General features: G+C 40.7%; 2 protein-coding genes and 1 long non-coding RNA gene across 3 annotated transcripts; 2 read left to right on the forward strand and 1 right to left on the reverse strand.

The window, feature by feature from the left end:
- The first annotated feature begins 18 nt into the window (after positions 1-18).
- On the forward strand, positions 19-6,916 carry MYCBP (MYC binding protein). Its single transcript, XM_020896929.2, has 5 exons — positions 19-129; positions 325-397; positions 4,068-4,116; positions 4,308-4,437; positions 5,683-6,916. Exons 1-5 carry the CDS (start codon positions 46-48, stop codon positions 5,725-5,727), a joined length of 381 nt encoding a protein of 126 aa, XP_020752588.1. The 5' UTR covers positions 19-45; the 3' UTR covers positions 5,728-6,916.
- On the reverse strand, positions 1,496-9,846 carry LOC139035277 (uncharacterized). Its single transcript, XR_011487945.1, has 2 exons — positions 9,539-9,846; positions 1,496-9,248 (listed from the first exon to the last, which is right to left on the reverse strand). It is a non-coding gene; the product is annotated as an uncharacterized lncRNA (long non-coding RNA).
- Positions 9,847-9,882: 36 nt separating this feature from the next.
- RRAGC (Ras related GTP binding C) lies at positions 9,883-24,482 on the forward strand. The gene is made up of 8 exons (XM_070467194.1): positions 9,883-9,886; positions 9,965-10,341; positions 12,060-12,263; positions 13,217-13,416; positions 15,865-15,979; positions 16,926-17,068; positions 18,743-18,891; positions 22,871-24,482. The coding sequence occupies exons 1-8, from the start codon at positions 9,883-9,885 to the stop codon at positions 23,020-23,022; spliced, it is 1,344 nt and encodes a 447-aa protein (XP_070323295.1). The 3' UTR covers positions 23,023-24,482.
- The last annotated feature ends 226 nt before the right edge of the window (positions 24,483-24,708 follow it).

The raw sequence follows: 24,708 nt of genomic DNA on the forward strand, positions 1-24,708 counted from the left end.
CGGCCCGGGGATCCCAAGTGCGCAGGCGCCCGTGCCCTTCCGCGCATGAGCAGTGCTGCTCCGAGCCCGCCAGCCACGGTCTCCGGCGCCAGCTACGCCGCTGCCGCTGTCACTATGGCCCATTACAAAGTGAGGGGGGCGCGGCGTGGCTGGGGGCTTGCGGGCGGTAGCCAGCCGCTGGTCGGCTCGGGTGGGAGTGGGGGCGTGCGCGCAGGTTTTGGGGGGCTTGAGGTAGTGAGGCGCAGGCGGCGTTGCCGGACTCCCAGCGCCTTCTTCCTGCTCTGGCCCCCGGGCTTCGGCCACTGACCCGCCGTGTCTCCTCAGGCCGCCGACTCGAAGCGCGAGCAGTTCCGGAGGTACTTGGAGAAGTCGGGGGTGCTGGACACGCTGACCAAGGGTGAGCATGGGCCAAGAGAGGGTTCCTCATGCCGTCTTCGTGTTCCTCGGCGCGGTGCCCCGAACGGGCCGTGGTGTGGGGCAGGAGGGGAACAGGAGGGACCCAGCCCGGGTCCAGAGGTGGGCCTCGGGGGTCAGCGGGGACCGGCGCACGGCTGGCTGCCGGACGCTGCCCGGGTCGGGTAGCCTCACCCTCCCCGTGGTGAGTAAAACTCTTGCAGCTGTTGCAAAGTCCCTCCAACTTCCGTTGCTCTGCCTCTAGCCGCCGCAATGAGCTTGTTGCTAGAGACCTTGGGAGAGCCCAACTCCTCTCTCCTGACAATTTTTCCCGAGCCCTCCAAATCCTGTACAGAAAATTTCCCCTCGAAGAAAGGACAGATGGGGAAATGACCAGATTTGAAAGCAGCTTATAAAGTAGCTAAGTGAACCTAATCCCTGAAATAGCTCTTTGGATGTGGCTTTTCAACTGAACTCCGTTTTGTAGTCTATATCAACTCCTACATATGTGCAGATTTCATAATTAAAGTAGAATTACAGTTTAAAGAACGTGACACATAAAAATGGTTCTATTGTTTTCACTTTTTAAAATGAAAGTCGTTACACTGTATCTCTTAATCGGAAGTTCAAGATCTAAGTAGATGAATAAGGTGATTGACACTGGAGGGTTCCAAGTGTGGGTACTGCTTATTTCATCAGCTAGGCAGTAAGGTGAATGCTGTTATCTATCACTCAGCTCAGTGGCTGGGCCTTTCAGGGGTGTGGAAGAGAAGAGCTGGCAGGGATGATGATTTCGGTCCATATGAGAAGTATAGTTTAAGTATCTGGAAATACTTTGGTACCTGCTCTTTGTCCAGAAGCAAAAGTTAGGAGAAAACTCTGGGAGAATAACAACTCTGGGTCTTAGCAGAAAGCAGGGCTTTTAATTCTCAAGCCTGGGTTGGTCATTTTGAATTGCTACCTACCTTAGATTCAATTTCCTATCTCTCTGCAAATTTCAGTCAACATTAAGGGAGTGTGAAAGTACGGTGCTGTCATCCTGGAAAGTATCACACTATTAGAATTTCATGGACCTCCCTCTCCCCTCAAAAAACTCCACAAGCACATTTCTTTCCTTTATTTCGCCATTTTATTCAGGTGTCTGTTACAGGCACTGAGTATACAACAATGGGGGTGGGGGTGGGGGGAGCCCGTGCTCTAAATGAACTTATATCCTAGTTGGGGAAGACAGATGATAAACACATAGTGTCAGCCAGTGGTAAGTGTTGTGAAAAGAACGTTGCTGACAGAGTGATGGGTGTGGCATTTTACCTAGGGTGGTGGGGGAAGGCCTCTCTTAACAAAGTAACCTTTGAACAAAGACCTGAAAGAAATGTGCTGTTGAGTTTCAGGAAGTGTAAGGAAGCCAGAGTGGCTGGATGGAGTAAATGAAACATACATTGGTAAAGGGCAGAGAAGTGGCCATTGTAGGAGGTAAATGAAGATATTAAGGCTTGTGGCCATACATACCTGGTTTTTTCCTTCATGAAAAACAACCCTTGGAGGCTTCTTTTCCCTGTCTGACATCTACTGGTATTCCCCCCTCAACCTTCCTGGGTTTTCAGTTTCTTAAGTAATATCAGACAACAGAGTATCTACTGATACGATGATCTATTTAACATTTGATTTTGTGTACTTCACACAGATTTAACATTATAATTTTTATCCAGCTTATTTCCAGGAGGATTTGAAACTGCTTCTAACATTAAAATACTAAGGATGGCTAAAGATAAGTCATTTAGAAGAAAAGGCATTTTAGTTATCTTGAGCACTGTATCAACCTCTAAAAATCCTGGCTGCTAAGACAAAAAGGGAAATACTGGGTATAGAGTTCTTGTCTGTTTAAAAGGAAGTATATTTCATCTATAGAAAAACACAGGAAACTTGACATTTACATTATGTTCTGTAATTACCAAACTTGTAAGTACCACTGACAGAAATTTAGAAGCTAAAAGAAAGGGTAGGAGAAAAAGAGGAAGAAAGGATAAGAGTATTTATGTCTTATAAATTTGGTAGGGATCAGTGGGAATTAATGGAAAAAGAAACATAGGGTTGAGTATATAGTTTGAAGAAAAAGGTAGTAAGTAGAGGAATAAAGTGTCCTGTAACACTGAAAGAAGAGGGAAGGAGAGGAGAGGGTAGTGGTGACATAAATAAGCCAATTTCTCAAAAAATAGTGCTGTAAATACATTTAAAAGTTTCACTATCAGAACTTAATGTAAGTTGTTTGTAGTAGTTGACCATTTGATTTTTTTATGATGTCTAAATTATTTTGATGTTATTAAAACTAAAAGAGCAAAGCATGTTAAGTTGGTTTACAGGAGTTCTTAACTTGGGGCCTAGATATGTATGTTTTTTGTATATAGTTGCAGCTTTTGGTCTTTGATCAGATTGTTCAGAATTTTGTGCACAAAAAACTTAACCGCTGATTTAGAGAGATTTTTATCTGAGTTACTACTCAGATCCTAGAAGGAATGTGTTCAATATAAGATGAAAAAGGTAGTGCTGACATGAATTACTGGATATGAAACCACTAAAGTATGTATTTTAATTTGAGCACTTTGATTACTGGTAGTTTTTGGTTGTTATTTAGCATGTAGTGTGTGAAAAGTGTATTTTGGTTTCAAAGCTTTCTTCCAACAATTAACCACAGCCTTATTGATTCTCTAAGAATTTTTCTCAAATGTATCTACCTTGTTTTCATCCCTTTATTACTCTAGTACAGGTCACTTCTCTTTTTTTTGGTGGTGGTGGGGGATGCCACGTGGCATGCAGGATTTTAGTTCTCTGACCAAGGATGGGGCCCATGCCCCCTGTAGTGACAGCTTGGAGTCCTAACCACTGGACAGTCAGGGAATTCCCTGGTCACTCTCTTTTTAAACTGATTAGCATGTTGTTGTTTAGTTGCTAAGTTGTGTCTGAGACTCTTGCGACCCTATGAACTGTAGCCCGCCAGGCTCCTCTGTCCGTGGGATTTTCCAGGCAAGAATACTGGTTGCCATTTCCTTTTCTAGGGGATCTTCCCCACCCAGGGATTAAACCCCATCTCCATTAACAGGCCGATTCTGTACCACTGAGCCATAATTGCTCTCCTTGCGTTTAAATCATTGTCCCACTTGTTAGCCTACTTGACTCCACACAGAAGTCAAGAGTGATCCCATCACTCCGATGCTTAAAACTGTTTTAATTATATGCCACTTTGTTTTTAGGATAAAGGCCCGAGTGAACTTGCAGGATCCTCCAATCTCCTCCCTAACCACCTTTTCAGCTTCCTTTCAGTTCACAACTCCATCTAGCCACACTTGAATTTTCAGTTCCTGAATACATTGTTCTTTTGCCCTTGGCCTTCCCTTTTTATCTGAAACCTTCATTGCCTAGGTCTTAGGTCTTATTTCCCTTCCCTGGGCTGAGTTAGGTGTTCTTCCAATGTGCTCCCATTACCGTTATTGATGCTTGATACTCTTTTGCACTAGACTGTAAATATGTTGAGAACAGGGACCTTGTCTTGTTCACCATGGTAAGTCCTAGTGCTGTGTGTGGTGTATAATAGATGCTTAATATTTACTGAGGTATGGCATATAATTTCGGCCATTTTAAGACTTTAATTTTTTTTTTTTCTGCTTTTTGATTTGCAGTATTGGTAGCCTTATATGAAGAACCAGAGAAACCTAATAGTGCTTTGGAGTATCCTTTTCATTTTTCCAAGTCAGAAAAAGGCCTTTATTCTATTGAAAAAGTTACTTTGAGTATTTGGATTTTGATCTCTGGGTAAATATTGGTGGTAGGGTTGGGATGACTCTCATCAGAGTTATTTCAATAGAGGGCTATTTTATTAGTTTTAATGAGCTCAAGTAAATCCTTAACTTTTATATTAGTTTTTTAAAGCATCACTTAGGAGCTGCTACCCCAGAAAATCCAGAAATAGAGCTGCTTCGCCTAGAATTGGCAGAAATGAAAGAGAAATATGAAGCTATTGTAGAAGAAAATAAAAAACTGAAAACAAAGGTAAAATTTTTGAAAGAATTCATGTTAAAAATAATTTCACCTTTAATGATGATATGATCAGAACCTCACTAAAATGGACAGTAGAGGAGGGAGGAGGGCAAATCTCAATCTCAGCTAACTGCAAAGAGAAGCTGATACCCTGTCTAGAAAACCACAAGCAAATTGTAAACAGGATGAGCAATGTGTGGTCAAGAAGAGGTTCTTGGGAACCTTCATCAACAAAAAGATGAAAATACTGGTGAAGAATACTGGTTTATAAGTAAAGGGAAATTTCTGGGAGTCTTAGGCAGTTAAGTAGGTCAGTATGGGGCCACTGCTTTGCGAATGGCACCCCTTAAGACTGTGCCGTGCATGATCTGTATAGTTATGTGGTGGCCCTGAAATGTGTTAACTGTAAACTTGTTTGCACTTAAGGTCTGTACATTTGTTTGCACTTAATTTTGTCTAGTGCTGAAGTTTTTTCTTTGTTTAAACTCCCATGAGAATTTTCATAAACTTTTAGTCAATAAGCCTTTGAGGTTTCACCGCATTCTGAATCACATTTCACATGACTAGGCATTTCTCATAATGTATTTTATCTTCTCAACAACTTTGTGAGATAAATGACACAGGTACACAGACCATTTTATAGGTGAGGAAACTAAAGCACAGTGAAGTCTAGCTTCTCAAATCTGACAGCTAATTGGAACAACTCATATCTCAGTGTTCTTGCAGTAAACCACAGTTCGGTATAAGAGATCATTCAGTATCTTAAATTAGCCAAGATTCCAGTGTATAAATGCTAGATAACTTTTTTGGCACCTTTTACAGTCAAAGACATTAGCTGATTTTTCATTAACTGGCTAGGTTAATATATATCACATGCTTATTTTTTTTCCTACTTTGTAGAAGAAAGTTTTCAGTAAACTTATGGTGGAGAGGAAGAAAATACCTTTACTATATAAGCCACAACATCTTTGGGAAGATATGGATTATTGCATAGCAGATGTTTGTGCAGTGCAGTCATGAATGAGAATTAAATTTTAGTTTCCCAGTAATTTTTAAGGTTTATACAAAAAAAACTTTCACTAGGTTTGATTGTATTAAATATTAAAAAAAAATCACTGGTTTAAAAAGGCTAGGATTTTATAAACTGATTCAGTCATTGAACAAAGTAGTTGACTTATTTTGTTACTGTTAAAAGTTTTCTTTTTTACCCAATTTAGAATAAAATTCACTTAAACGCCTCTGTCTTTGCCCCCATAGCTTGCTCAGTATGAACCACCTCAGGAGGAGAAACGTGCTGAATAGGATTCATCTCAGTTGAAAAGACACTGAAAAAAATGGTTTTGTATGACTCGAATAGTTTGTACAGTATATAATCTTTTCCGAACAGATGCTATAGCACTCTTTTAAATATGTTAAATTCACCTATCACACGTTAACTGTTATAAACACATATACTTAGAATCACCAATAAAAACTCAGTATAACTTTCTTTGGGTCTTAAAAAAGCAGGAGAATCAAAAGTGAATCCTGAAAGAAAAAAAAAATCTATAAACACAGCCATCAGATTCATTATCTTGAAAGACATTCTATCAGTCTGACTAGGAATGATGGTACTGGTTGTATTTTAGCCAAGGAAGTTTAGCACAGAGCTATTCCTTGGTTTAGCTCAGGATTATGAGCACAGGTACAGTCATTCTCTAAAATGAAGAGGACACTGTTGTTTTATATTCTCAGTAGGCAGCTGGAGAGATCTGTGTGATACACGATGCTATTTCATGGGGGTCTGTCTCATGAATCTTCTGCTCTTGTTTATATTAGGTGGAACAAAGGACTCTTTGCCACCACTTTGCCTTAGATAACTGTGTGTGTGCCAGTGTGAACTCTGACACCACCTTTCCTTCTATGCAATCATGCCCTATCTGATAATGTTGCCTTGCTTTACTGTGCTTCCCTGGGTCCCAGTTGCACATTGGCCTTTCTGTGTTGTTTTTCAATTTCCTGTAATAGCAGTTGCCCTGACTGTAATTTATATAAACTTAAAGAGAATCACACTGTTCCCCTGCCTGCCTTAGTTGCTTAGCGGAACACAGAACAGAGGCAATATAAAATTCTGGGTTCACGCACAAGCCTGGATGACAAGGGGAATGAGCCATATATTGTGGAAAATTATAGTTTGTGGGTATAATTATATAGTGCTTTTTTCCCTCAAAGTATTTTTCTAGCTTTGAATTCATTTTATCTTCATTATCCCTGTGAAGTAGGTAGGCAAGTGTGAGGGGAGATGGGGTGCTGAATCTTTAGGCCAAAGACTGATACCAATTAAATACCAATTATTTACCAATTGTAGAACCTTGGGCACATTAGTTAATTACTCCAAGATTCACTTTCCTCATCTGTTAAATGAAAATAATATCTGTGCTGCCTACCTCACAGGGTTGTTGTGAGGGTCAAATGGAATGTATGTGAAAGATTTGTAAATGGTAAAGCACTATATTCTTGTTTGTTAGTCCTTTTTCCTTTCTTGGAAGACCTACAGTCAGATGTTTTTGTGTTTCTCATCACTTATTTTCCTTATTGATTGACCAGCATTATTAAGAAGTAGCCCTATTTCATGTATTCTCTCCCCAGTGTTATAGAAATGTCTCTTTTTTGGTCAAAACACAACAGAGAAAATAATACAGTGAAAGCTGGTTTTTAACTAGCCTCAGCAACCTGCTAGAAGCTGTGACCAAGCCAATTATAAGGGCATTTTAATCAGTCACATTGGCAGGAATGTGGCAGTGGTCTGTCTCTTCCAGTCACAAGTTTGTTTCTGTAGGGGAGTCAGATATGGGTGGAAGAACACTTACTTGAATTGGTTTATCTTTTACCAGTTGGAGTGCCTCCTACAGTGACAGCAGTGGGCTGAGTATTATAAAGATGAATGACTTGAAGTTAACTATAAGACATGTATATAATCACAATGTGGGATAGGATGTCCTAAGAATGATAAATAATAAAACATGGCCTCGTGGGGGGTTTTGGAAGAGAGGGAGACATGGCTTCTTTAAGCAGTTGGTGTGATAGTCCCTTTGTGGACAGGCAAGTAGAATTTTTTTCTGGCAGCCAACCCTCATTTGCTTTCTTCCCTAATGAGACTGGTATTAATATTTATGTAAATCAGGTGATTGTCTCCTGTGCCATGGCAATGGCAACCTGTGGGTTGGATAATCAGACTTTTGGGGGGAACTGACATGCTTACACTGCTGTATCAGTCAGTGCTATGTAAGAATTCAGGGTGAGCCTGGCCTCTGCAGGTCCTCTTCAACATTTCTATCAAGGATCTGAAGACAGTATACATGATGCTCAATGGAGTAAAAAAAAGGATCCGATCTGTTCAGTGCCTGCTGTTCCAGCTGCCTTATCTGTAAAATGTAGATTTCATATCTTGCCTATCTCACAAGGTGTTATAAGGATCAAATTAAATGTAATGGATGTAAAAAGTATCTTGCAAATTGTAAAGGACTACATACAGGTCAGATGGTAGTAATGCTAATTCTCTAACTGCCACAGAGTTGGAAGGGCTGGTGAGTAGACTATATGAGATGAGCTTGAAAATGATTCACAACTTGGGAGAGCCTAAACTTCACAGCCTAAACGAAAAAGTTGAAATATCAAGTCTTATGTTTAGGTTAAATATGCAGCTATACAAGCTTAGGCACTTAGGGAGCGCTGACAAAGTACTAGTTCCAGTGACTGTTAGTGTGAACCACTTATAGTCTGTATATTTTTTTAAATTCCATTCTGGAAAGCATTAATAGAAATACTGTCCAGGTGCTAAACAGTCACCCTGAAGGCTCTATTGGTCCTTATTGTGTTGTAGGTGTCAGACATTTGATGGATGTTGACCAGCTCAATTGCATATAAATGTGGAGAGTACATTTGAAACCACAAAGCTGTATTGTCCAACATGGTGGCCGCTAGCCGCATCTGGCAAGTAAAATTAAAAATTCAGTTCCCGAGTCACACTAGCAGCAATTTAAGTGCTCAATCCACACTGGCTACTATGTTGAGCAGTATAGATGTGGAACATTTCTGTCATCACACGAAGTGCTACTGGACACTACTGTAGAAGGCCTGGCCGAAGTATGTTTAATGTGGAACAGAGAAGACAGTGGGTAATGAAGACTGTAATCCAGTATCTGAGGTGCTGTCATAAAAAAGATGACCACTGCTAATAGCCTGTGGTGTATAAGCTCCAAGGAGTGATTTTTGGCCTGAATAAGAGACTTTCAAGCCAAGTTTTACCACAGTGGAGTTGTTTGCCTATTGAGACAGTGCGCTGTCTTCCCTGGGCTCTACTGAAATGTAGGCTGCAAGTCTTTCATGCAGCGTCAGAGACTCTGTACAGTGGATTCTTTTTAGGTGAGAAGTTGCACTAGATGACCTCTAAGGATGTCCTACCTTTAACTTCGAGATTCAGACAAAACCACCTTCCAGATTTGCACACCTGCTTTCCCTTCATAGTCAAAAAAGTTTCCTTGAAACATCAATACCACCACCCATGTCCACTTTAAGAGGAGGGCCCTCTTTGGTTAAATTTCCAATTCTAAAGCCGCCCTGTGAAGAGTAAAATTCCTCTAGCTTTCCCATATTTTGGTAACAAGCATTTGTTCTGGTCTGCTTTCATTATTCATTCCTTTGGTCTCTGATCTGAAGGAGGTCACACAAGATGCAATGTTCCACGAGGTGATGGAATTACTAAAGTAGTAGACACCGAGTGGGGAGGAGGGGGAGTCGGATCCTGAGTGTGAACAGTAGCAGTCTTCATTGTCCGTGATTTGCTGGGGAAAAAAAAGCGTCTAAGACATTCTAGCTTGCTAGCATTTGCTTTCCCATCAGGGTCCAGCTACCTGCTAGAACAAACTCTCTCACCGATGACTCTGCCTTGTTTGAGGTTTTGCCCTCACTCTGGCTAGCTCCTCCTTTCTTCCTTTGAACATCCCAACCAATGCCATCCTTCCAGGCCTGTTAAGACGCCAGCTCCTTAGAGATGCTCTCACCCACTCATGCCGAACATTTTTATCTGCACCTTTGACCTTCCCACTTCCTATCTCATACAGAAGCTACTTACTCAGAGGTCCGATCTCCATTAACCTTGGGGCAACTTGAGGGCAGGCAGGGTCCAAGGTAGGTCCAGTTTTGTGCCCCAGGACTTCGCGGGCATTAAGTATTGGTTGGGCAAGCACAATAGGAGGAGGAGGACAATCAATTCTCCCAAGTGCCCAGAGAGCGTCACTCATTTCGTTGGCCTCCGGAGTCCCGAAGAAGGCAAGAGAACGGTGAAGAGCAATGTGCGTGGCTGGGTCGGACCGAAGTGCGGGCTGGGGCTGAGGGCAGAGGGCTCGGCCCTGCCACCCTCCTCGTGACTCCTCCTCCCCCCTCCACGGCACCGAGTCAGGTGATTCCGGGCACGTGATGGGCACCACCTACCTTGCTGCTCCCGAGTGGCAGCTCAGGCGACCAATGAGGGGCCGGGATTGGGCGGGGAGCCTATGAGAGCCGGGCGCCGGGGGGCGGGCCGCACAGCGGCGGCGGCGGCTGCCGGGGGCGGCGGCGGCGGCGGCGAACTGGGGAGGCGGCGGCCTGGCTTGGCCTGGCCTGGCCTGTCAGGGCACGGGTGGCGGCGGCTCCAGCACCATCTCCCTGCCGTACGGGGCGGAGGAGACGCCCCTCGCCGGCAGTTACGGCGCGGCGGATTCCTTCCCAAAGGATTTCGGCTACGGCGTGGAGGAGGAGGAAGAGGAGGCGGCAGCCACGGGCGGCGGGGTTGGGGCGGAGGCCGGAGGAGGCTGTGGCCCGGGGGGCGCTGACAGCTCCAAGCCGAGGATTCTGCTCATGGGCCTCCGGCGCAGCGGCAAGTCCTCCATCCAGAAGGTGAGTGGGGCCGTTCGGGCCCTCCGCCCCTCCCCCTCCCTCCCCTCCCCGGGGGCGCCGGGGGCCAGCCGGGAGGGGAGGCCCTGAGGAGGGCGGCGGCCGGGGTGGCCGGCTGGGTTGTCCCAGCGCGCTTTCTCTTCTTCTCTGGGAAGCAGAGCCCGGGCGCAATCGCGCCGGGACCCCGATCTCGGAGTCCACGCCCAGGTCAGCCGAGGCCGAGTGGATCCCCGCGCTCCCCGAGTGGCCGGAGCGAGGCAGGTGCCCGTGGCCTCACCTCCTGGGACCTCACTTCCTGGGACCCAGCCCCTGTGCCATTCACGAAACTGAGACTTGCTCCCCGGTTCTAACTGGGAGAACTTTCCCACACTCTCTCCCCGACCCCGGCTGTGTGTGTGCCTCTCACTTCAGGTGACCTGAGTTTGCCGGGCTTCCCAGGTGAGCCCCAGGGAGCAGCGTCAGAAAGAGTTGTGACTAACTCCTTGGCCTTTGTAATGCCTGCTCTTGTTACTAGTACGAAGGAGACTCTACTGTGACATTCCTTAGTGGGAATGGGGGGCTGTTCTTCCACCTATTTTAGTACTTTTAGCCCGGTGAGTATAATTAGTAGTGATTTCCCCTGTGTGTGTGTGTGGCTACAAAAGTCTTGAGACCTGGAGAGTATTTACAGACCTTTGTACATGTGCTTTCACTTGGGAAGTGGCAGGGAAGGATGGAGGGCTATTTGGTTTTTTAGTAAGGGGGAATAGAGGCATGGTTGACGACCTCCATCCTCTTAAACGCAAGGTGAGCTGGCGATAAAATGCCAGATACCTGGCCTTTTGCTCTTTTCACTCTGTGGCAAAGGTCTCCAAAATAAATCTTTGCGTGATATTCTGTAGACATGATGATTTTAAAAAGTAGTCTTCCAAATTTATGGGATTACTGTGTTTTATTTATCTTTTCACCATTACAGCAAAATCTGAGTACATTGATGGCAGGTTTTAAGCAAACTGATTTTGATCTGTTACATTGTTTCTCACCGTCTAAACCTCAGGAGTCACTATCCATTTTTCTCATCCAGCAAATAGAGGGAAATTAGTTCTGTGTTGAAATTGTGTGGATTATGATAATTGTGATTCTTAACAGTTGCGTTTATTTTTTTTCTCATGGGAGCTGTCTTTTCCTTGTCAGGTCCCATTCGTCCCTTCCTCACAAATATTCCTTCTCTACCAATATGCCTTTTCCTATTTGGTATAATTTGCCTTTGTTTTATTTCTTCCACAAGACTGCAAACCCATGAAGGACAGGGTCCAGTCAGTTTCTTTTCCGACTATTCATTAGAACCTGATGTGGGCATTCTGATAAATTTTCAATGAACAAAACTTCTTAAATTTCAGCTATAAATTTTCATAATCTTAGAGCAGATTTTGGCAGAATTTATACAATGTAATGGGGAGGAAAAAAAAACTGAGGAGAGACATTGCTACTGCTAGTATTGTATACAAACAAAATAGAAAAGTTTTAGCTTTTTTGGGTGATTTGGTTTTAATAATTTGGTGTTTTCTCTTCTGTTAGAGGTTAGAGGATAGTGAATACCAATGGATATCCCATTCACTTCTCATCTCTTTTAAACTTTTTGCTATAGGATCAAATTTTTTATGTTAATTCCAGGTGGAGTTTTGTACTTACTTTAAATAAAAAGTGAACAGTCATTAAATTGTCTTTTTTTCTTTTAACAGGTGGTGTTTCATAAAATGTCACCTAATGAGACCCTCTTTTTGGAAAGTACCAACAAGATTTACAAAGATGACATTTCTAATAGCTCCTTTGTGAATTTCCAAATATGGGATTTTCCTGGGCAAATGGACTTTTTTGACCCAACTTTTGACTATGAGATGATCTTCAGGGGAACAGGAGCGTTGATATATGTCATTGATGCACAGGTAGTTGGAAATGATGATGTTTACTTTTCTTCTCTGATGGCAGAAGATGTAGAAACAAAGGAAGGTTGTTTCTCTTGTCATGTGCTTCTTGCAGCTTGTTTCTTTGCCACTAGATTTCCTAACTGTGAGCGATGTACCTGCAGAGGTGCTTTAGGAGCAGGCATGCCTTTCTGCAAGTACAGAATACGAGATGACTAGGAGATAGGGTTTATATTTCTGAGTTCTAGTTAATGAGCAGTGTTCCATCTTTGTTAGTAGTAGATATTGCTATATTTTTATTAACTGTTGTAGTGTTGTCACCCACTGAAAAGGTCTTATCAGTGCCTGTAATGAGGAATATGAGAACTGAGTCAGTAAATATTAAATGAATAGTTTCTTTAGTTGTCCAAATTCAGTTTAGCTCAACTAGCACTTATGGAGGGCCTAGCATATGGGAGACACTCAGATAAATGGGACGTGTCTCTATCCTTAACAATCTTAATTTTTTCTAAGCTTAAGCATTAGCTAGAAATGAGTTCTGAGGTACAGACTGTTACGAGTGTGTTCATACCTATGACCTAATTTAATTTCTTCTTCACAGTGTTGTAAGGTAGGTATCGTAATTACAATTCAATGACTGAGTAAACTGAGATCACAGAATTTAAGCAACCTACTTAAAGTCACACATCTAATAAATGGCAGAGCTGGGATTACCTAAAAAAAATTTTATTGGGAAGAAGTGTCCATTTTCAATTTCCTTTTCTTATCAGAATTAAAAATTAACAAGCATTAAGTTGGTAGTTGAATTCTTTATCAAGAGATTGAAGATCTATTTAGTGGTACAAGTTAATGTAATTGTTTGAATACTTATGAATGAATAGGGTAATATATACTCTGTGGTTGGGGAAAGAGGTGGTTTGAGGCTTTCCTAACGTAAGATTTCTTTTTAAAAAATATTTTGTTCTGACTTACAGGATGACTACATGGAGGCTTTAACAAGACTTCACATTACTGTTTCTAAAGCCTACAAAGTTAACCCAGACATGAATTTTGAGGTTTTTATTCACAAAGTTGATGGTCTGTCTGATGATCACAAAATAGAAACACAGAGGGACATTCATCAAAGGGCCAATGATGACCTTGCAGATGCTGGGCTAGAAAAACTCCACCTTAGGTAACAACCTGTGTGTTTGATATGGGAGCCCTGAAAAGTGTGTAAATGTATTCCCATCTCTGTCATTACAAACACGTAGCTCTCTGTTACTGGTATACCCTTCCGAAATGTGTAATGTTTTTGATCTCTGTTGAATTGAAGCATTTTTGGGAGCCTGATGTTATTGAGAAGTTACTTCCCCTGCTTTTTTTGCATTTTCCCAGAGGTTGAAGTCATGCAAGGTCTGTTTCTGTAGGTGTGTTTACAAATTCATCTCAAAAGACTGGAGTCAGGCTGTTTCCTCATAGCATTAAATCTGCTTTGGGATTCCCCTCTCTTGGTTTCATCCCCCCCCCCTTGCCTCAGTTCAAGGAATCTCACATTTGTTGTAGGACTCTGTAGCTTAATCTTTCACAGTATCTCTCTCAGTAGGAAGAGCCTTTTAAAGAGGGCACATTTTAAGTGTGGATTCTAATGTTTCTTGTTTGTTTTTTAAAACACTTTATGCTTTTATGAACCTCTAAAAATTGGATGAAGTAATTGTATCCGTGAAATCTGCTTAGGGTTGCTATCAAGTTAAAGAACTGCTGATTTGTAGTTCTCGTTGCAAAATTAATATTAAAGAACACTTACTAGATAAGCTCAATGGTTTGTGTGCTTGTATTTTAAAAATATGTGAGAATTATTTCCTGCATCTTATTTTTTTATGGTTTAGGTAGAAATGAGTAATAAAAAGTACCCAAGAAAATGTTCTTTTGATGGTACAAACAACTTAAAGGGGAAGCAGTGGAGAGACAACCGTAGCTATTTCCTTATCCATGGTCTGTTAAAATGACTTCCCTCTAGGCTCAAGCCAACCCCCATCCCTACCCTAATATTCCCTGGGGCCTCCGGCTGCAAGATCTTTTTGTTACTCTCCTAGGAAACCACATAGAAAAGTCCCATTGACCTTTAACCTGGATTAAAATATGTACAAGTAATTCATGCTTTTAAAAAAATACAGCAATAGTTGTAGGAGAAGGTGAAAGTATCTTCCAATAAAATTACTCAGTCTTATTTTTCTACCATGAATGGTGGATTTTAAGCTATGATTGTCCTGTGTTCTTAGGACCCATAGGAACCCTTCTGATCCTCTTAGCATCATGTCCGTGTCCCTTTCCAGAGCACCCACCTCAGTGGTATATACTATCCCTTTTTCCAGTTCTCTGTGGGGCCCAGGGCCTTGTTAACAGCATTAAACTTTTATTAATTACTAGCAGACCTATGGATGAGGTTCTTTTAATTTCCAGTTTCCAGAAACTCAGGTTCCTAGAATGCCCTGTACCTTGGGAGGTTTTCTCTGTCCCCATCCACCTCCAAACCTCACAGTTCCTGCAGGACCTTCTTACATTGCTAACCTAAAATATTCCTTTACCTTAGTGCCTGTTGGGGGATAATCTTCCATTGTTCTAACATCTAGATTAAAACCCCATCTAAGATAGTTTCTTAGGTGTACTCTTTGAAAGTATCTTTGAATTATGGTAAAAAGTGTGATATAAACAGTTCTGTCTCTGACTTTGTTATCTGTGTTTATAATTACATAATGGATACAGCTGTGTAAGTATACTTCCTGAGTGAAAAGCAAGTATAATTGACCACACTGTTTAAATTGTTAAAAGCCTCTCTCTCTCAAGTATGTGTTTTGTTAAATCTACAAATTTACTTCTTTGTGTATCCTTTTAGGCCTCCAGATAGCTGTCCCTTCTCTCTAGAGCTCCTGCTCTCATCTTCCTTAGCATGTTATTTACATAAATTCTAAGTGCCAGTTTTATTCATTTGTTTACTCAGCAAATATTCATGAATACTCTACAGGGCAGTGGGCATGCAGCTGTGAGCAAGGCTGACGGCCTTTATTCTCATGGAGCTTACATTCTGATGAATGAGACAGCTCAAAAGCACATAAACAAACATATAGTGTAATTTGAAGTACTCATCAGTACTAGGCAGAAAAACAAAGGGGGAAGAGGTTGAAAGCAAAGGGTATAGGAGTACCATTTTAGGCGGGGTCAGGAAGGAACTTTCTGAGGAGGTAACATTTTAGTAGAAACCTGTACTGTATTCTTATTTAATAAATGTCATCTGTCTCCTCTAAACTTTCTTTTGTTTTTTGGTCAGTTGTGGGCTTAAGAAGCCAAGCTTTTTGGATCAGATTGCAAGGACTTAGGTGAATTTTCAGGTTTCTGCATCTGAAAATGTTTTCTTAGCACTACCTCAGTTGCCCTCTGTGTAAATGTATTAAAGGGATGGAGAGCTACAAGCCAGGTGGGGAAATTGCATATGTCATCTTGAGTGAGGGAGATGGTGCACAGAATAGGCTTTATTTGAACTTACTGAAATCAAATGTGAAGAAACTTAAAATTTTATGTATTGTGATAATTGTCGCTGGACTTGATATTTTTCAAATTAATCAAACTATGTTGTGTCTTTCAGCTTTTATTTGACTAGTATCTATGACCATTCAATATTTGAAGCCTTTAGTAAGGTGGTGCAGAAACTTATCCCACAGCTACCAACCTTGGAAAATCTATTAAATATCTTTATATCAGTAAGTGTGCTATTTAATTCACTGTCGTTTCTGGTTCTGTTTTTGTTGAATATATTTGTATTATCAAATTCTCCAAAAAATGCCTTGAATTAATCTGAGTCAAGCTTAAAGACTAATGATATAGTTAAATATTAAATAAATAATAGGAACATTTTAAAAAATGGCTTGAGTTATTTTCTAAAATTTTCCTTAATACTCACCTTTTTTTGTCTTAAAAGGCCCTGATGAAAATTTTTTCATGCTTTTCTTAATTAAAAATATCTTCGTGATCTCTTTTCCTGAAGAGTAGAAACTGGGATATACTGGGTGTTGGCAATTAGACTTAGTTTAATCTCTGCCTTATTGGAGGTCACATTGAAAAACTGATCCTTGTTAACTGTAATCTCAGTGTCATATTTCACATTTCTTATTTTGAGGATTCAACTTAATTAAAAAGGATATTCTTCCCATCAGTTTAGCATTCAGCGATCCTGTTTTCCAAACACTGCTTTGAAGGACTCCATATGTAGTGATCCCGACTCTTTGGGCTTTTGCACTATGCTAGATGTTGATGTGAAACATTGCTGAGTGCGCCATCAAACCTTTCTGGTAGCAGGATCTTTTGAATCAGAGATTGATTATTGTCAAGAAAAGGATTATCAAAAATATAGCATGGCTTGATTTTTGGAGGATTTTTTTGTTTCTTAGAAAATAATTCATTTAAGTAAAGAGGATGAAAGAAGAACAAATTTGAGTGTGCTATTATGTCAGTAAATCAGAGCAGAGAAACAATTTGACTTTTCTCCTTTGGATAAGAGAAGTGTCTCATAAGCAAGTACTGTTTATTTTTGGTATTGGATTGTATTGTTAAAAATTCTCTTGGATGTTAATGATTGAGGATCTTTGATAAGTTTGCAAATTGTGATTCTTTAAAAAAATGAACATTTGATTTTGTTTTTTTTTCAAGAATTCAGGTATTGAAAAAGCTTTTCTCTTCGATGTTGTCAGCAAAATCTACATTGCAACAGACAGTTCTCCTGTGGATATGCAGTCATATGAACTTTGCTGTGACATGATTGATGTTGTAATTGATGTGTCTTGTATATATGGGTAAGTTCGTATATATTTTTGTAAGATCTCAAACAAGTGGAAAACCACCAGTTTGACTTGTTGGGGGGATTAATTTCTGAGGCATCTAGCAAGTACTGTATGAAGTAGAATTGTTCTGACCATAGTGCTTCAGTTTGTAGCATAATTTCTCTGTGAGTGGACTGCTGGGTCTTACTCTTTCCGAGTGGATGGACAAGAGCAGTTGAAAAGATGTGACTAGTGCCAGACTTAATTAAAGTTTCATCCGCTTTAATTTGGGGGGTTTGTACTGTGTCTTCTTACTCCTGCGACTTTTCACTACTGTTAGATCAATAAACTAGACTAATTTATTTAAAACACTGAATAACACGAGTATGTACTGGTTCCTAGTTTGATTTCAGGCTCTGTGGAACTGAGGAGTCCTTAATCTTTCAGAGAGTACAGAAACAAGGAATGTGTGACTTATACATCTCCGTTTCTAAGAAGTCTCTAAAATATAAACTCTTCTTTTTTGCAAATTCACCATGTTTTATACAGAAACTTGTAAAGAAATGGTTTTGTAGAATAGTCCAGAAGACAAGTGAAAACTTTGGTGGATTTACTAATAATTATTTCAAAATTCAGTAACCTCTGCAGCCTATAATAGTGATGGTTCATCTTGTATGTTAATGTCAGCCCTCCCAAGCACTGTCCTGATGCTCTGACATTACCTTTGCTCTTTGATACCTGTGTCCTTGATCTGTTGTTCCTCCGTGTTCCACCTAGTCTAAATTCCTCTTTGATCTCTCTGTCCCTACCCTGCATGTTGGTCTTTCTACCTAACTTGTCAGTATCATTCTCCAGCTGCCTCAGGGTAGGAGAATGCTTTTGTCTTAGCTCTTCTTTACGTGTCTATTCTTGTTTTCCATTCCTGTCAGTTTTGTGATTACATGCTCGCCTTTGTTTTTATTCTTTCTCCAGCAAAAATGTGATTTTTGTCTGTAGGTCATGCAGAAAAGTTTCATGTTCCCATTCCTAATTTTAAAAATAGATGAGTAGAATATATTTTTTATAATTAAAGAATCAAATTTAGTTATAAATCTTATTTTCAGTATAAGGCACATTGTAAACTGCATTACACATGATAAAGTACATTTTAAAAAAGAAAAGAAACAGCCATTACTTCATTATTATTAACCTGTGTGTGAAACTTGGTATGCTTTATTGAAGTTCAGTTTGTTGTTTACTTGGCTCTTTTTTGAAGGGGGACTCCATGTAATTCTGACAGTCTAATCTGATAAATGAAATAGTTTTCAGACCCTGTAAGGCTCACTTTGCAGGCATCTGGATTCAACAGTATCTTTGATAGACCATATTTACTTTAGTTATTGTACTTACTCCTTTTTCACTACTGACAGTTTTCATATTTCAGGTCCTTCTTTATTTGTGAAGGGTGTCAGCACTGATTAGTGTGAGGGAAAATCAGAAGTCTGCTGCATTCCATGCATCCTAGGTCAACAAGGTGGTGTGAGCACATGGAATGATTATGCAGCAGGGGCTGGGCACCCACAGCTAAACACGGCTTCTGTTCCACTGTGGTCAAGCCAGCATGTTTTCTCAAAAGATATTTAGGAAACTGGGTAGAAAGCCTTCTGCAAATGTGACAAAATGCCCAGTTGGGAAACCTATAATGAACAATACTTTGTATTAAAACAGGTTAAAGGAAGATGGAAGTGGAAGTGCATATGACAAAGAGTCCATGGCCATCATCAAGCTGAATAACACAACTGTCCTGTATTTAAAGGAGGTGACTAAATTTTTGGCACTGGTTTGCATCCTTAGGGAAGAAAGTTTTGAAAGAAAAGGTAATGACATTTTAAAAACCATCTTTATATCAAGGTCTTTGTCATAATTTTTTAGGTTCTAGAAAACAAGAGAAAACATTGTTGCAGTGTTAGAGGATTTACCAGTTAGTTTGATCCCCTGGAAAAGGGCGTGGCGATGCACTCTAGTATTCTTGCTTGGAGAATTCCATGGACAGAGGAGCCTTGCAGGCTGCAGTCTGTGGGGTCACAAAGAATTGGACATGACTGAGTGACTAACACTTTCACTTTCATGACGTTTTCAACTTTTGTGCCTTTCCCTCCATGTACAGTCCATGCTTTTTCCTGCCTTCTTTTGGTCTTTTATTTTGAAATCACATTTTTTATTCCAGCCTCTGATTTCACGTCCTTCTGTTACGTGTCTGCCTGTATTTGGCTTCCACCTGAACCAGTCTGCTGAGGTGGTTTCAGAAGTTAGCAGGTCACCTTCTTGCCACATTTGGTGGCCTTTCCTCTTCAGCCTTCCAAAGCATGTGACCCTATCATCCAGTCCTCCCAGCTCTCTTCTCTCTGCTTTCCCAAAGCAGAGCTCTTTGGGTTCTTCTGTGTGTCTGTTTCTCTGACCACCTGTTTCTTCTCTTTATTTCCCCTTTTCTCAGTTCTGACTGCCCTTCAGAGCCAGGGCTTCTGGCTTACTTCTTCACTTATTCTCCTGGTCAGCACATCACATCTCTGGCTTCAGTTAATCTCCATGTAGTTGACTGAAAAATTCACCTCTCCAGCTCTGACTTGGGCCTGTTTCCATCCCATGTTTGAAACTGTTAGTAAGGCATCTTCACTTAAATATTTATCTTTCCATGGTGTCAAACACTGGTGAATGTTTTCCCCATTGTTTCATGACTCTCCTGGCTACTCTGCTTCTGTTACTAGTTACGCCTTTTTCTGGTGTCCATGCTTAGCTGTGCGGTCTGGTAACCGTGTGAATAATTGCTTCTGAGGCCCTTGCACAGCATCTCACAGAGGATGTTCTTTGTTTTCCTTTTTCCATTATTTTCTGTGGTTTTCGTTGAATCTTCCCCAAATCTTAACATCTGTTTCTTGTGGAACTTTCTAGGGTGTCTTATCCATTTACACTGTTGGTGTCTCCAGTTTCAAGTCCTCACCCATCCAGGCCTAAGGTGCTGCATTCAACATACTTATTGAGGGCTCAGTCTGTATCGTCTTTTATTCTAAAGGCAGACTAGTTTTCAGGATATTCCTTTTATCATGTTATTTAACTACTGAAGGATCTATAGTAGCTCTGTTACTCACTGAAACAAGTTCCTGTGCTTCTGTCTGGGTTTGTGATATTAATTAATATTGAATGAGTTAATATTATTTCACTGATGCTCATATTAATGAAATATTTTAGATATACAAAGTTTTTTTGATAAAACAAAAATGTACATATTCCCCTTGAGCTTAAGATCTGAAACGTGACCAATACATATTTGTCTTTTGTGTATTTCTCATTGAAACCCTCGCTTGTGCTCTGTTGAATGTAGCATTTTCTTTTTCCTGTGTCTGAGTTAGTCTTTCACTTCTTATCTATCCTTAAACTATATAGGATATTATGTATCTTTGTGTAAACCATGTCAAAATGTAAGTCTTCTGCAACTTTCTTGTTTCTCTTCATTCAAGATTGGTTTTGAGGTTTATCCATATCAATGGCATGTTGCTTCAGTTCATTCTTCGTCACTGTGGAGTGCGATATCATAGTTTATATTCTTTTTGCTGTGTGTTTAGATGATTTTTAAGATTACAAATAGTTTTGCAAGAAATGTTGGTTGAACAAGTTTGCCTTTGCGCGTATGGGGAATTTCTCTATTATAGAAAGTATTTAGGAGTGGAGTTTATGAAGGGCATACGTGTTCAGTTTCATTGTTGTTCAGTTGCCTAGTCTGACCTTTGTGACCCCATGGACTGCAGCTCCCTGGGCCTCTGTGTCCCTCACCATCTCCCAAGGTTTGCCCAAGTTCATGTCCCCTGCTCAAGTTCATGTCAGTTTTATTAGGCATTATTAAATTGCTCTCCAAAGTGGCTTTATCCTTTTCACTCCAGACAGTGCTTTGTGAGAGTTTCTGTCACTTCATGTCCTTGCTAATGTTTAATGTTGTTCAGTTGTTGTCAGTCTGGTAGGTGTGAAATGATGTCTCATTTGGGTCTCATTTTTATTTCTCTAATTACTGGTTAGAGCATGTGTCTTTTTCATTGCAGGTGCTCTTTCATGTCTGTTTAGGCTGCTTCTCTAGTAATTTACTTGTTCCTATACTTTTATCTTTTTTGTACCTCTTAGGAGTTTTTTATTTTTCTCCATTCTAATCTTTAAAAATTAAAAAAAAAGTTTTGGTTCCTGGAAATTTTCAAGTAAACACAAAAGTTGAGCAGCACAGTGATTCCATGTACCTGTCTCTGCTTTTAGAGTCATGAACACATGGTCAGTCTTATTTCCTGTATATCTTCATTTTTTTTAATCCTTTGTTGTGGAAACTGTCAAACATAAAACAGAGACAATAATGTAATGAAGCCCTTCTTCTCTGTCACCCAGGTTGAACAGCTATCATAATCATAGCCATTCTTATTTCATCTCTATACCTTTCTCCTATTGGGTTATTTTGAAGCAGATCTCTAACATCAAATCATTTTGTCTGTAGAGATTTAAGCAGGTATCTCTAAGAAGTAGTGCTCTTTTTGAAGCATAACAGTATTACGACTAATAGATGTTTAAAAAAAATTAACAGTGATTTCATATCATCATCACATATCCACACACTGTTCAGGTTTCCTTGATTGTCAGTTTAATTTTACCATTTGCAGAGAACTCAGTTTTAATGTAGTTGAAGTTATCAAAACCTTTATTTTTTTCTGAATCTGAAAAACTCCTTAATTTGACTCTGACCTGCTTCTTCAGACTCCACTCCCAGTACTTCTCCCAAGAATTGTCTACTCCCATCTCCAGTCAGACCAGCTTCTTTCCTGTCTTCCACCTGTGTGCTGTGTTCTCTCAGTGCAAACTCCTGCTGTTTTCTTATGATTTTGCTCCTCTGTCCTGCCTATTTAAATCTTGCCCATATCCTCAGAGCCTTGTCTCCGCCCTGAAGTTTTCTTGGCTGCTTTTGCCTTGCACTTGACTCTCCTACCTTTGGGCTTCTTCCCCGTCTGTAGTCACTTTACCCTCAGATGCTTGTGGTTTGTTTCTTGTGTGTTGTCTTTCTGTCCCGGTATGCTCGAGGACCTAGGTGCTTCTCTTTCAGCTCTGCTGTTCTCAGTACTGGCTCCTAGTTTCAGGTTCTTCTCGTGATGTGAAAGGACTTCTGGATCTCCAGCAATCTTCCCCAAATTCTGGGCACTCAGGAGGATTGAGGGAGGAATAGGGAGGTCTTCCTTTTAAGGAGGCTCCATGGAAGTCTCACACACTTGCACTTTTCTTGGTGGCCGGAATTGGTCATATGTCCATATGTACCTGCAAGGAACCCTTTGACTAAAATCTGATTTGGAAGCCAGTTCATAAGCAGAAAAGGACAGAGTTGCCCTCCCTCCCCTCTGAGGTGGGGGAGCTGGCTTCCTGAGGCTCTGCCCTATGGGCCTTCCTGACACCTCCCATCCCCATGGCTTTACTGAGCAGTTTGCCCAACTATTGTTCCAATTGTTTCCTTCAGCTTTCTTTGCCTGCCCCAGAGACTTGTAAAAGGAAAAACTTGATGTATCAAAAGTATTTTACTTTCACTTTAGAGTTCATTGTAAATTTTCTTAGCAAATTTGTCTTCCTAATTGCTTTTTTATTTACCCTCTTCATTCCCAGGCCCAGAGGTAATCAGTGTTAACAACTTGGGCATATGCTTTATCATGCTTCCATTGTAGAGAATTTCTCAATTGGATATATGTTTTAAAATACATACCAATTATTTCTTTCCGTCACCAAATGTTTCCTCGCAGATAGTTGACATTCAGGGTGCCTGATCTCCCTTTTTCTCTCCTGCAGGTTTAATAGACTATAACTTCCATTGTTTCCGAAAAGCTATTCATGAGGTTTTTGAGGTGGGTGTGACTTCTCACAGGAGCTGTAGTCACCAGACCAGTGCCCCCAGCCTGAAAGCGTTGACACACAACGGCACACCACGAAATGCCATCTAGCCTGGACGCCAGCGATCGGGGCTCTGTGCCAGCTTATTCTTCACTCCAGGGTCAGATGCCACGTGCTACAGGACATGGGAGTTGCCGCTTATGGGAACCTGGTACCTGTCCCTCTAGAGACAAGGGGTAGAGTTTCTCATTTGGATGAAAACCCCTTCAGCCAGTGGTGTGCAACTGAAGCTACTATTTCTTTAAAAAAAAAAAAAAAGGCAAAAAAGAATTCCAGAGACCACAGAAGTGTGTGTCTTTCTCCTCTTGGGGGCCCTACTTTAAGTAGTTGGAATGTCTTGGACCTGGAGATAACAGCCCTTAACCTGTCCTTACCAGGGAATGTTGCCATCAAATACCAGTTGAAAATAATAGAAAGAACTGAATTTTTATATGCCTCACTTAGATTTTCATTTGAGTAGTCTCTAAAAATCCTGCCTCGCTTAAGTTCTAACACTGCCTCTCAGATTTCAATTTTGGACCTTGCACACCTCAGACCTTCTAAATGCATTTGCTTGCTAACTCAGAAGACACATGGTCTGACTACAGCAAAAAAGGACATTCCTGTATTGGTTTCTGAAGAAATGAGAAAATTTTGTGCTGCATCAAGTCAAGAGCAAGTCTCCAACAGTGGCTGCTGCGTTCGTTCCCTCTGAAGTGTTGAAGAACAAACTTTGAGACAAGAAAATTTTGCACCTGTGTTTTGGATACCAGATACCTGGGTTCCTTCCCTCACATTTGATAAATGATTCTGATCACTGTTTTTAAAAAAAGGGAATTAAAAAAGTTGTTTTTCCCACAATCTCTTCCTCCTCTTAGGAGAAAAACTCGTGTCATTGAAATATTTAGCTCATTTTTCTTTAAACTTGATACCAGTCCCCACATACCTTTTATTCTAAACTGTTGAGATTCTTTTAAGAATTGCTGTTTTGTTGACCCTAAATGACCCAAAGGCACTGGTGGACTGTCCATTGGGGGTTGAAGAGAGCATATGACACCCTGACATGTGTTGTTAAATATACTTCATCTCCAGTGTTCCGACACCAAGTGTCAGCTGTGGTACTTTCTTCACCTAGGATATTGATTTATAGTTGTCTTTTTTGTTGAAGGTTGATACCCTTTTCATTGACTTAAACTTATACATTACTTTTACTCCACATGCCCAGTTGTTATATATTCCAAAGCCACTGGACCACTTGAGTACATAAGTGCCACTGTTATATGAAATGTGTGTATTCAGGTCTGTAAACCTAACTCTGTGACTTGGAGTGCTTCCTGCAGGTGATTCTGACTGTTGAGTACTTACATGGACCATGGTGATATCCAAAAGAAAAATGCTTTTATATTTATAGATTATTTCATTGAACTATATAAAATGGGTATCAATAAATGTATTTACTCCAGAATCAGTTTTTTATTTGCATAAGACATGGAGGGTTGCGGCAATGAAATGTTGGCTTGTCCCACTCTGATTTTATTGTCCATTTCTTCTTTTGCTGCCTCATATGGTTAAGATGCTGTATGTTTCAGGACTTAAAGTTCTGTCCTGATGCAGGAATTTCGTGCTTTGTGTCCAGACATCTCTCTTTTGCCCATTTCTGTTTGGAGATCTAAACATAGGTAAAAATGCGTCTTTGGTTGTGGTGGTTCACGGTGGGGACTATCCAGGGCCTCTCATAATTGATGTATGATATCTAA

Source organism: Odocoileus virginianus, chromosome 5 (assembly GCF_023699985.2).
Source record: "Odocoileus virginianus isolate 20LAN1187 ecotype Illinois chromosome 5, Ovbor_1.2, whole genome shotgun sequence".
Taxonomy (NCBI): Eukaryota; Metazoa; Chordata; class Mammalia; order Artiodactyla; family Cervidae; genus Odocoileus; species Odocoileus virginianus.

Excerpts from the sequence above, each read along its gene's own strand:
- RRAGC (XM_070467194.1), top strand. Across the intron at positions 13,417-15,864 it reads CTAGAAAAACTCCACCTTAG|CTTTTATTTGACTAGTATCT; the intron begins GTAACAACCTGT and ends TGTGTCTTTCAG. Across the intron at positions 15,980-16,925 it reads TATTAAATATCTTTATATCA|AATTCAGGTATTGAAAAAGC; the intron begins GTAAGTGTGCTA and ends TTTTTTTTCAAG.
- MYCBP (XM_020896929.2), top strand. The coding sequence starts at position 46 with ATGAGCAGTGCTGCTCCGAGCCCGCCAGCCACGGTCTCCGGCGCCAGC. Across the intron at positions 398-4,067 it reads GCTGGACACGCTGACCAAGG|TATTGGTAGCCTTATATGAA; the intron begins GTGAGCATGGGC and ends TTTGATTTGCAG. Across the intron at positions 4,117-4,307 it reads AAACCTAATAGTGCTTTGGA|TTTTTTAAAGCATCACTTAG; the intron begins GTATCCTTTTCA and ends CTTTTATATTAG.